Source organism: Polypterus senegalus, chromosome 5 (assembly GCF_016835505.1).
Source record: "Polypterus senegalus isolate Bchr_013 chromosome 5, ASM1683550v1, whole genome shotgun sequence".
Lineage (NCBI taxonomy): Eukaryota > Metazoa > Chordata > Cladistia > Polypteriformes > Polypteridae > Polypterus > Polypterus senegalus.
In genome coordinates, this window is record NC_053158.1 from 1992410 (window position 1) to 2005090 (window position 12681).

At 47.0% G+C, this 12681-nt stretch overlaps 1 protein-coding gene across 1 annotated transcript in view; it reads left to right on the top strand.

Moving 5' to 3' along the window:
- Nucleotides 1-12681, top strand: part of cubn (cubilin (intrinsic factor-cobalamin receptor)) — a 279179-nt gene that overhangs the window by 190300 nt on the left and 76198 nt on the right. Inside the window, 5 exon segments of the mRNA XM_039754274.1 lie at nucleotides 195-369; nucleotides 1788-1966; nucleotides 3683-3892; nucleotides 7656-7796; nucleotides 11918-12099. Coding sequence (XP_039610208.1) covers nucleotides 195-369; nucleotides 1788-1966; nucleotides 3683-3892; nucleotides 7656-7796; nucleotides 11918-12099 — 887 coding nt within the window.

Below are 12681 nucleotides of genomic sequence, written 5' to 3' on the forward strand. Positions count from 1 at the left end.
CACTCCACTGCACCCCTAACCGGGAATCAAACCTCGGATGTCAGCGTTAGAGGCAAAGGCTCTTCACGTTGCGCCACGGTGTGTGGTTTATTTTTTTCCATTGGGTGCAGACTTGGGGAGCCTGCTGGGTCGGAGACTTTGAGCTTCTCTGTGTGATGGATTCTGAATGCTCTAACTAACTTGTCCCTTGACAGCTTGTGGAGGAAGGATTTACCTGGCTGACTCTGATCCCCCCGGATACATCACGTCTCCCAACTACCCCGACAACTACCCTCAAAACATTGACTGCGTCTGGGTGGTGACCGTCCCCAGTGGAGAGGCTGTCCGGCTCGACTTTGAAGGCGACTTCTTCATTGAGCCTTCAAGCAGGTATGCTGAGCCTTTCATTGACGAGGTGGGTGGGATTGGTTAGCTTCATTCTGGGTCAAAGTAGGTCATGAAGATGGAGCTCCGTTTGGTGGGGTGTTCTGATCACAGAGTGACGCCTCCTTCAGAACTTTTAGGTGAGGTGCCAGAAGGGGTGAAGTCAGCTGCTCTGACCGTAGAGGGAAAGGAAGAGGACAAGTTTAGTGCCAGCACCCCGGTTTTGCCCTTTGGGACGCATACATGACAATAGGATTGGAAAGCGTTGCTGGGCAGAATGGCCTACTCTCGTCAAAGTTGTTCAAATGATCTAGGGATGTAAACCACTGGGGGATGAACCTTAATTGCCTATCATGGTGAATCTTCTCAGTCTTCATCATGATATCTGGTTGAGTGGTCCACCATAAATATTAAAACAAAAATCATTAAAGGCTATTATAGAGTCAAGCCATCAATTTACAAGATGGAGGAGGATCCAGACCACCAATCAGTGACCATTTGACCAACAGCCAGGCAACACCTTTTGGTGAGTAGGTGGGGACTCATAGCAACCTCCATGCAAAGACCTTCCCTCTACTGATGGACCTCCTTAAATACAGTAATGATGACATTAGTGACATCTGGATGTGGCACTTGGTGCCACTGCTCTACTGCCAAGGTATGGAAAAGTCATCTCAGATAGAGGAGTGTTGGAATCATCAAACTGAAAGATTGGACGGCCACCAGAGACTCCACTATAGAAAATCCAGGAACTGGTTGGTCTCCAGGACGGTGACTTTATTTTTGATTTTCTCTTTTGCAGTTTTTATCTCCTCCGTTGTCTACTGGCCATAGTTTATCATTTAATTCATGGACAGGTATTGATGGTCTTCATTGATGATGAATCAGTTTCCATCTTGTTCTCTGTGTGTTTTAACAAATCTGCATTCCTATGTGTGCCAGTTCTGTATTTAGTAATTAATGCCATCTGTACGTGTATGTTAACTGAGCATTGTTCACAGCGCTCTTCATTTTCACCCAGTGAAGGGCGCTATATGAAAAAATAAGTTGGATTATACAGGGTGGTCCAGATCTAATTATGCAGATCCAGATCATCTGGATGACTTTGATTTATGCGGGGACGATTCCAGTTCAGCCCGAAGACGATTCTTCATGTCGTCTGTTCTCACACTTTTCGATGGTCTGGGATTTTTTGGGTCATTTTCTATGTAATAAAGTTAATAAGTTATAGCGTAATGAAAATTGCATAATTAGATCTGGACCATCCTATATAGTAAGGTGTGTTAGAGGGGCTGAGTTCATCTTCAGGGAGAACATGCCATGGATCCTCTGCCCATTGTTGGTCTTATGATGCCCATGAAAGGAGCTGCAGCAAATAGATTTTGTCCGACTGTAACCCGGGGTTTTGTGCTCTTGTATCTTAGCTGTCTATTTGATTACCTGGAACTTCGTGATGGAGCCACCTCTGATGCCGCTTTGATCGCCAGGCTGTGTGGCCAAGAACGTCCAAGCACACATAAATCCACAGGGACCACCATGTACCTTCGATTCCGCACTGACAACAGTTTCACACACAAAGGTTTCAAAGTCAAGTATTCAATTGGTAAGTCCATGCGTGGTCTCGTCTCCTCAGCAATGGGGGCCACTGCTTTTCGAGTCCATCTTTGTTAACCCATCTCACGCCCATAAAGACAATGAGGAAGAGGAATGCTGTCAAATATGAGTGTGGTGCCGCTATGGTCTTTAAAAGACTCCATAGAGTGAAGAGTCTTTGACAGCGGCACATTTTTGGGTGTTGATCCCTGAGCAGCCTGGAGCTTCCCTTTAAAAGCTTGATCAACACGTTCTGTTAGGTTTCATTTTTGGTACATAATGTTGAACACAAATTAGAAAGGAAAACCATGGGATGTCCATCAGGCCTACGTGACTGGCATGCAGGCTCACTTGGTGACTATACATAGTCATATAACTATAGGCATGTTAGGGGGGCAATAGCACCAAGGCCTGTGGAGCCGGGGAGCCCATGGTGTCCTCATGGTTGTTATCTCACAATGCCGTTATTCCCTGTGTGTTATTGTAGTTGTGCAGGAGCCCCAGTGACATTTCTTGACACCCGTCTGCTGAAGTCCTCGATGTTAGTGTGTCGGCATTGTTCATAGTTTTATCATGATGTTCTTCTCCACTACAACCTCCAGCAGGTCCAGAGGCCTTCCCATAATTCAACTTGCCTTCCTAATTAGCTTGTTGATTTGGTGGGCCTCCCTTGAGGTGATGTTACCAGCCCAGCCCACCACTCAGACTATCCCAGAGCTGTAGGACATCCAAAAAATGTCAATACCTACGTCAGAAGAACATAGTCTCCTAAGAATAAAGACTCGGCTCTGTCCTTCCTTCTCTAGTTCCTCTGTGTTAATACACAAGAGCAGCCTGTCCTTGATGTGGACCCCCAACTACGTGTAGAAGTGGACCACCTCTACATCCACTCCCTGAATAGTGACCAGGTGTACAACAGCTCCTTAGCTTTGCTGATGTGGAGTTGCAGGCAATTCCCAGCATTCTCTCCCTGACTCCTATCCTTTGGTTCATCGTCCTGTCAATACAAACCAATTAGTGAAGAATTGTCTGAGATTTTCTACTCGTGATGTGACCTGACGGTCGGCTTGTAGTCCGGGGTGGTCAAAGGTCAACAGAAAAGGTGACAGGCCTGTTCCTTTTGGTGCTCCAGTGTTACTCACTTAGGCCTTGAGCCTCACAGACAGGTAGTCAAATATCTAGGACCCCCAAGGCTGATCCACCGGCCCATAACAGGGATGTGCTGGATGTTACTGAAGGCACTGGAGGAATCAAAAATCATCAAATCGTCATTGTCACAGGACTGCCAGTTTTGTCCAGATAGAGATTTCTGTCTTCACCTCCACGCTTTGTCCAGTAGGCAGACTTACAGCGGGTCCCATAGTGGTCTTTCACAAGTGGACTCGTATACTCGAGGACCAGCCTCTGATGATGTGGGACATAAGGGCTGCTGGTCTGTAGTCACTATGGGTACTCTGAAGTATCTCATTGTTTGTATTTTAATTATTTATCACACGAGGTGGGGTTAGGGTTAGGGTGACCGGTGTGGCTTCAGCTTCCCTGTAACACCCTCGGGCTCCTTCAGAACCCCTTAATGTTGACCATCTGCTCATGGTATTTGATGCCCATCATGCCACTGCACACACCTGACTGACACTGTGAAACGTCACGGGAAAGTTGGATGCCATTCTAATTATGGCTGACAAGCATGCATTGCTGACCTCCTCTTCTTCCTGTTGCCCTACAGCGACTTGTGGAGGAAGATTTTTTGGACAGAGTGGAGTGTTGCACAGCCCTGGATTTCCAGACGCCAATTACCCTGACAATTCGGAGTGCGAGTGGTACCTTCAGGGACCCACCGGTCACTATCTGACCATCAGCTTCACGTCGTTCCACCTGCAGGATTCAGCGGCCTGCACCTCAGACTACGTGGAAATCAGGGAGTACAATGCCAGCGGTAAGTGATGGGAGGGTTTTGGGGTGACGCTACTCTAAAGCATAAACAGAAGCTTGAATCCCCTCACTCAGATTCTTTATTACGCAGACCCCCCACACCGTAGGTCCTCACCTTAGCAGTCATTGCACTTAGCTGTCTGCTTGGACTACTTTGACTCTTCCCAGGGTCGACTGCAGCTCTACTTCCCCTTCTAAATCTCAAGACAGAGCCACACGGCCAGCAGAATTTTTTATTCATTAATCAATGATTTGACATTCTTAATATGCCTGAAGCAAAGCAAGGAGGAGTGGAAATCACAACCTGGGGGCTTAGCGGCTCTCCCTGATGGCGCACATTGGGTGTCTTGGCTCTCAGGTGGAACTTGAGCTTCCTCTGCATGCAGCTCATGGCGTGGATACCACAGGAGTGGAGGAGCAGTGGGACTGTACCCTGTCGGGAAGATGACACAAAGAGCCAAGCAAAGGTTTGGGGCAGCCGCCCGTGTAATTGAACCTGGCATGTTCTGTACAATTGTGTGCAGATTGGAGTCCAGAACAGAACTGACTGGTGAGGTTGAGATGGAGGGGTTTGGGAGTGAGGTCATTATTATTAACCAGAAGTGACATCATCAGGACCGGAAGTGACATCATGGAGGCCAGGCGGAATTTCCCGTAACGGGTCTGCAGTGGAAAGTGAGTGCACTTCGCCACCCCCTGATCTGCCATGGAATTGCCTTCCTTCGAGCCCTTTAGCTGCCTCCCATTTGCACGTGGGGGACAACCCATTTATATGAAGGATGCGGGTCCGGCTCCATGCTCCCTCTTCTTGTTTGGGAGCCTCTTGAACCCGACACCATCAATTAGTGATGACCAGGATGAGCTATACAAATGAGAAATGGAAATAGAGGAAGAGAAATGGAAAAGGGAGAAACAAGAAGCCAACACAAAGCAAGGGGAAGGTGCAAAAGTGATCAGGGCTTTCATTAAAAAACCAAATCCAACACAAGTGATCAAAAATTGCATTACATCGAAATATTCAATACATGAGTAGTCCAGTGAAAACAGGTGCAAAACGTGGAGGCTAAAATCAAAGCAAACCTTCTATAAGACGAGGTTAAAATCCACTGGCAGGAACAATCTTTTCTAAAAAGGGGTCTGGACCCCCTGCAGATTTTATTTTTTCTCTCCAGCCATCTGGAGTTTTTTTTCTTTTTCTGTCTTATGTCTTATTTTAATTCTTTCTTTGTCTTTTTTTCTCTTTTCTTTTATCATGTAAAGCACCTTGAGCTCCATTATTAGTATGAAAATGCGCTATAGAAATAAATGTTGTTGTTGTTGTTTGTAAAAGCCCGCTGCCTTCTTCTGCTAACCCTGGCGGCTGCTCTGCTTATCCCACACGGGCCTTGCAGCAGAGGAGCCGCCTTACCGACGGGTGCAGCCGACCTTCCGCACATCTGGTTGCCTGCCGTCCCATGGCTACAGATGGGCTCCATCACCGGACTGTGACTCGAGACCCCAAGCCTCCTTGACCCCCAGTCTTTCATGGTGGGCAACTCAAACTTCCGGTCACTCCCACTCCTTGTCATCTGGAGCGACCACTTCCGACTGCGAAGAGTGTTGGCCACCCACCTCTTTCTGGGGGCTTTCCTCTCAACTGCCTGCCTTCTCTCCCGTGTGTCTGCTCTGTTTTTCTGCTCACCCGCTCCCGCGCCACTTCCTTCCGCCTCCTCCCTTCTTCTCACATTAACCTTCGTTCTTTGATCCCCCTTTTTTTTTTCTTTGCACTCGCGCTTCCCCTTTTAAAATGGAGACATGGCACAGCTGGATAGTCAGCAGGTCCCGGCATCAATTAGGGTCACAGACGATCCTACACCTGTGCACTTGGTGTAGAGCATCGCGCCCGGGAACCACTCTCGCCACGCGACCACATCTCCTCCTGCCAAGACGCGAGTGCGGCGATTATTTATTTAAAAAGATGCCAATCAGCCGTGGACCTCACTTTACCAGAAAGGGCGACATTCAGGATTGTGGAAGCTAGAGAGGGATAAAGCTGATGTCACACACAATAAGCATTTAAAGAGAGAGGCTTACAGAAGAGACCACCATTGAGGTGGAGCAGTTTAGTTTTATTCCAGGGAGACCAGGACATGTTTGCACTGAGACAGCTGATAGAGAAACATCAAGAAGTACAGAGAGGTCTACACGCGGCGTTTATTGATTTGGGGAAGACTTAGGATAGAGGGGGGCACATCAAGGGGTCTGGAGGTGCATGAGAGAGGAAGGACCACCAGAAAAGTGTGTGAGGGGGTGAAGAAGAAAGCGACAGAGGCCAAAGCAGAGGTGGATGGATAAAGTCAAAGAAGATCTGAAGGAAAAGAGCCCGAGTGGCCAGGAGATCTGGAGAGGGTCAATCAGGCACATCGACTTCAACTAGAAGTGGGCCAGGAGAAGAAGACCACCAGTACATCGTCACACAGTGTGCGTGCACTAAACTGTCTAATTACTTGTGTTGCTTGCATGTTTGCCAGTGTCTGGTAGAGGTAGAGAGCCGTGCCCTGAGTGCAGAAAATCCTGAAATGATCCTTTAATCAACCTTTTGATTTCCAGCCTTAAGCTCCAAAAGAAACAAAACACAATCTTTTGCAAAAATGTCTTCTTTGTGAATGGTTATCGATGGTGGCGACAACAAAAATACAAAACAAAGTGAAAAACAAAGCACTTCTCGTCTTATACGGCGCCTTCCCTTTCCCATCATGCTTGTTTAATTCATTCCACTTTTTTTATTTCCTCTTCAAGCAACACTCAGTACCCCAGAATGACAAAGTGAAATCAGCATTTGGGGATTTTTTGGAAATCTCTCTATTATATAAAAAAAATCCTGCGACAAGACAAGTCCCGCGAGATGAGACTTTGGCCATGAGATTTGTTCAAGTCCCGCCCTCCTCTCAAACCACGCCCTCTCACAGTGGTGACCCATTGTGAAACACTGCACAAACCTTAGACGACTGTCCCATTGAGAACAAATTGTGAATCACAAGTCAGTTTAACAAACTATGACTTATTTATGTTGTGTCCAACACTGCATCATACCATAGAAGCAACATCCCTAAGCTACATCTCCTTTCACTCCTCCTCCACTCGATTCTGACTCCCAGGATGTGGGCTGAGGCAGTACTGTCAGGCCTCATGGAAGTTTCACGGACCAGGAAAGTTCTCTGTCCACAGTGTTCACTAGGTGGCACCCTGACAGGGCCCTCCTTCTGTACTACACCTCCCAGGCAACCCTGCAGTTGTCCAAGCTGGAACTAAGCCAGAAGAATGGAGGATGAACTGCACTAGACAGCGTACATCTCCCAGTCCATCCATTATCATTTAAATCTGACTGGGACAAGACTCAAACCCCATCCCAGTCAGGCTGCACCTCCATCTGTGTTGAACTTTCACTATGGCCTCCATCCCGGGTAGGATACCCATCCATCCACTATGGCATTCACCATGCATTTCTTTATATGTGGGTGTGAAAACAGGGAGACAAGTCTTCCATATCTTTCAAATGCCTCAGGATGAAGATCCCTATAGGAGGGCACTTAATAAAAATCAGGCAATTCAACCTTACCACTGATGAGCTGTGTAACTTTAAATGAGACACCTGCCAATGCTCAGCGTGTAGAAACACACAACAAAGCGCTTTTGGATAACATCTATGGTAGAAAGGCGCTATATGATTGAATGGTTTCTGTTTCCCTTGGCCCTCACAGCTGTGTCATTTGTCTTTATAAACCTAGGACGGCTACTAGCGAAGCCCTGCGGGGCCAGCATCCCATCTCCGGTGGACACCGCGGACAGCTTTGCCTACGTGAAGTTTGTGAGCGACGCGTCTCAGACTGAAGCCGGATTCAGCCTGAGGTTTGATGCCAGTGTTGAAGGTGAGCCGAGTTGTTTTCCTTTGATGTTTCATCCCCTTCAGTGGTCTTGTTTCAGAATGCAGGAATACTTTGTGAAACCGGGCGGAGGGCCCATTCAGGATATGTGACCAGTGCCATAATAAATACACAGGTGGTGTGTTAAGTAGGAGAAAAAGAAAAGCAAGGTCATATATATACTCAGCAAAAAGTGGTCCCTATTTCACGGTTGCCCCTTAAACCCAACAGACAGACCAGATAAAAGCACAAAAAAACTTTACAGATCTTCATTTAAAGGGTTTAAACAATGTTTTCCATGCATGTTCAATTAACCATAATCAATTAATTAACATGCACCTGTGGAACAGTCGTGAAGACCTTAACAGCTTACAGAAAGTAGGCATTTAAGGTCACAGTTCTAAAAATGCAGGACACTAAAGAGACTTGTCTACCGACTGTGAAAGATGCCCAGGGTCCCTGCTCATCTGCGTGAACGTGCATTAGGCATGCTGCAGGAGGCATGAGGACTGCTGATGTGGCCATGTCCGCACTGTTCGCCTAAGACAGGGAGACAGGAAGGACAGCTGATCATCCTCGCAGTGGAAGAGCCCGGATCTCAATCCCATTGAGCACGTCTGGGACCTGTTGGACACCCATGGGTGAATGAGGGCTAGGGCCATTCCCCAGAAATGTCCAGGAACTTGCAGGTGCCTTGGTGGAAGAGTGGGGTAACATCTCACAGCAAGAACTGACAAATCTGGTCCAGTCCATGAGGAGGAGATGCACTGCAGTACTTCAAGCAGCTGGTGGCCACACCACATACTGACTGGTACTTTGGATTTTGAGCCTCCCTTCATTCAGGGACACATTGTGAAACATTTTTAGTTTATGTATTATGGTGTTGACTCTTTTTAGTGTTCATACAAATATTTACACATTAAGTTTACTGAAAGGAAAAACAGTTGAAAGTCAGAGGACGTTTCTTTTTGCTGAGTATATATATATATATATATATATATATATATATATATAGTGGACGCTAGGGGTCACGGTTGCCCCTTAAACCCACCAGACAGACAGACCAGATAAAAGCACAAAGAAAATCTTTTTTATTATTTTCTTCTATAAACAGTGCCCTCCAAGCACCACAGCCACAATAAACAGGCAAGTAATACAATAAGCACAATAACTACAATACGATACTCTCTCTTTTGTTTCCTCCACATTTCCCAGTAAGCTTCATCTATCATCCACCCGACTCCGGCTCGTTCACTGAGTGCAAGGCGGTCCTTTTCATATTGGCCAACCCGGAAGTTCTTCTGGGCTTCTGCTCACGTGACCTGCCAGCACTTCCAGATTGGATGAGAACCTTGTCTCCCATTGTTCTTCCATAATGCCCCCTGGTGACACCCATGGCACCCAACAGGGCTGAGATACCGAACTCCAAGTCCCATGGTGGCCTGTGGGAAGCCGGGGCACCACTGTACTCCAGGGAAGCTGCCATCTAGCATCTCAGGGGAGGAAGTGCCTTAAAGAAGCTGAATTCCCCCCCATCCTTCCATAATTTGGGTGTTCTGGCCGAGTTGGGCTGTCGGCCATCCATTTATAGATATATATATATATATATATATGATATTGACACTGACACTGTATACGCTGTATAGCGCCCGACCTGGCACATACTGAGGCACGTGTAACAGGAACACAAAACTTTTATTTTTCTTCTTCAGCTGGAAGGAACGTCTTCCCCATGAACCCTCCAGCCACAACACAGTCCCGAAGCACTTAAGTCATAGACCACACTCTTCCTCTGGCACCACCATTCCTTCCAGGCAACCTCGTCTTCTTCCTCCTGATTCTGGCACTGAGTGGTGGTTGCTGGTTCCTTTTATGGCCCTCCTGGTACTTGCTCACCTCTTTCCAATTGCACTCCTGGGTGGGGCCGAAGATTAGACCAGCTGGGCTCCATAATCCATGCTGCGCCCCTGGCGGCCACCCCAGAGTTGTGGAGAGCTCCATCTCCCATGGAATCCTGCGGGAAACTGAGGCGCCATCGTCAACCAGGGAGGCTGCCACCAAGCGTCCTGGGGGAGGTACTGAGGAGCCCATGGCTGCTCCCCCGGAACATAAGCAGAAGGGGCATCCCATTATATATATATATATATATATATATATATATGGTGAACACTGTGTTGTCGTGTCTGTCTGTGGCCAGGCTAGCTTTTACAATATATATATAGCCAGTGTTCACCACACACACGTTCATTTACACAAATATTATATTTACAGTTCTTTACAGTTCAGTCCTTGGTTCCTTCGGCTGTTTCCACTCCTGTCCCTCAAGCTCCGTCCTTCTTCCACCCGACTCCGGCTCCCTGATTGGAGTGAGGTGGCCCCTTTTAGCTCATCCTGGATGTGCTCCAAGTGCCTGACGATGTACTTCCGGCAGCACTCCCCAGTGTGGCGGAAGTGATGCCGTTGCACCCGGAAGCACTCCCAGCATAAACCATCCCTGGTCTGTCAGCACTTCCTGGTGTCCCAGAAGTTCTGTCCCCCAGGGTGCAAGGACCGACCGAGTGCCCAGGGAAAAGAAGCACTGCTCTCCCGGTTCCTCCTTCCTCTAGGCATCCCGGTGGGGCAGGGTTCCTGGTCGTCTATCACAATATATACATCAAATTCACTTACAACAAACTCCATTTTAACAAATTTTTGGCCTTGGCCAATTTCCTACAGATCCAATGTTAACAAAAAAAAAACCTCATTCCAGACAAGTCCATTTTATCTGCAAAATTAATCAATTAATTAATTGAAGTTATTTTTCATTAAAAAAAGCAACGAAGCATACATATTTCTTCAGGCCTTGGCCCAAAAATCACAATTCAGGATCTCCGCTGAACGGCCGATTGGATTGCGTCTGCAGCGAGATTCCCTCGTGCAGCGGAGCGGAGCGGAGCTCAGAAAGGGTGACCGCAGACCAGAAACGTCGTGGGTGGACCTCGGGTGAGATAACTGTCAATCAAATTCGACTTAAGCTGTTCTTGTGGAGCTCTGGTGGTCCCGCCGCAGCCAGCTCATCCACCAGATCGAGAATTCATTTTTGTTTGTCCCTTCAGCGACAGTGCGGACTGCTGAGCTTTCCTCGTGTTTCTGCTACTTGACCAGTTTCCATAAACTTGCCAGGATTTTACAATTTTAAACACCTGGATACCATAATCTTTCACAAAAAAAAAAAATATTGCATTTAAATGCGTTTTTGAATTTTGTACTCTACAAATTTTATGCACCCAATGATTCTTTGTTTTGAATGTGAATGTTTCGCTTTCTCAAACTTGTGCCACGATGCAAATCCAAAAGAGATATGCTGGGGCACCAGCTCAGTCGTTCCCATTTTGATCAAACAAAATACAAACTCTGTGGTGCAAAATAAAACAAAATGGCTTCCAAAATCAAAATCTGCAGTCATGCTCAGTCACCAGGCTGGAGCTCCGTCCTGTGGTGTGCTCTTTTCACAGAGTGGCGCCTCCTTCCTGTGGCCTCGGGATTTATAGCCTGGAGGAACTGGAAGGGGCGGAGTCAAATGACCTCATTGAACGCCTTCTCGGTACTGTGGAGGGAACAGGACAGGACATGGATAGCGCCAGCTCCCCCTCTCGAGCCGTGGTGGTAGTGCATGCCCCAGATGAGCCCAGGGAGATATCCGATGACACGTGCGCGTGACAATCTTTTTATGTCAAATTTTTCCTGATTAAACAAAAAAAAAAAAAAATGTAACTCACTAAAGAACAGATGGCAGTTTGAGAGAGCCGGACAAACCTATTAGGGAACCTAGGCGGTGTCACCATAAATGACGTCACCTCAGAGGTCACAGACGAATGCTTTTATTTTGTAGCAGAGCCCCCTCAGCTGCTGATATAACTAATGTTCTTAGTCCCTGGCGGTAGAATAAATAGAATTGCAATTCTCTTCACAGCACTTGGGGTGTTGACGTGCTAAACTGGGAGACTTCCAGAAAACCTAAAACAGGTGCAAACATTTGTTGGCTTTTCAAGCTGCCATCAGTGCTTTACAGAGAAGTTTAGCAACAGTTCATGGACTTGGAATGAACGGTCAGCATTTAATGTGAAATACGATTTCTATCTCGGCAGAGTGTGGCGGTGACCTGAACGCAGCTACCGGGACGATCAGCTCTCCCAATTACCCCAACCTTTACCCACATAACCGTTTCTGCACCTGGAGGATCACGGTCCCCGCAGGACGAAGAGTCACCCTCACGATCATCGACCTCCGCCTGGAGCAACACGTCGGCTGCAATTTAGATAGCGTGGCGGTATGTGATTCATGTGAAGCGGTGGGCATCGGGTGGGGTGCTAATGCTTCAGACTTTCTAGTGTGAGTATCTGCAAAACAAGGAACTTGAAGACAATGTTCAAAATGCTAGCTTAGACGACCATGATGACGATGATGTTCGGATATTAACCGACAATTTTAAATTAACACCTATGAACTGTAACTGTAAGAACAGTTTGACGTCAGTATGTAAAAACATGGAAAGTCAGTTTTAACATGATGTTCTGAGCTCTCGGACTCTCAAGGTGGAACATTCACCTGAGTCATCATCATCATCATCATCATCATCGATACTCTCCAAGGGAGCAAACAGCACAGGCCTTCATCTTGAGAATGGTGAAAACCAGCACTCATGGAATACGGAAGGTGTTAAAAGAGAACGCATCAGTGGTATTAAGACTTTGTGTGTTTCGTTTTATTTTATTATTTGAACAGCAAAGTAATGCAGTGGTTAGCATGGCGCTGGGTTCAAATCTTGTGCCCAGTTTGCACAATTTTCCGGTTTCCGAGTAGATCTTCTTCCAGGTACACCAATTAATCCTTCCAAAGAGTTCTGGGCCAG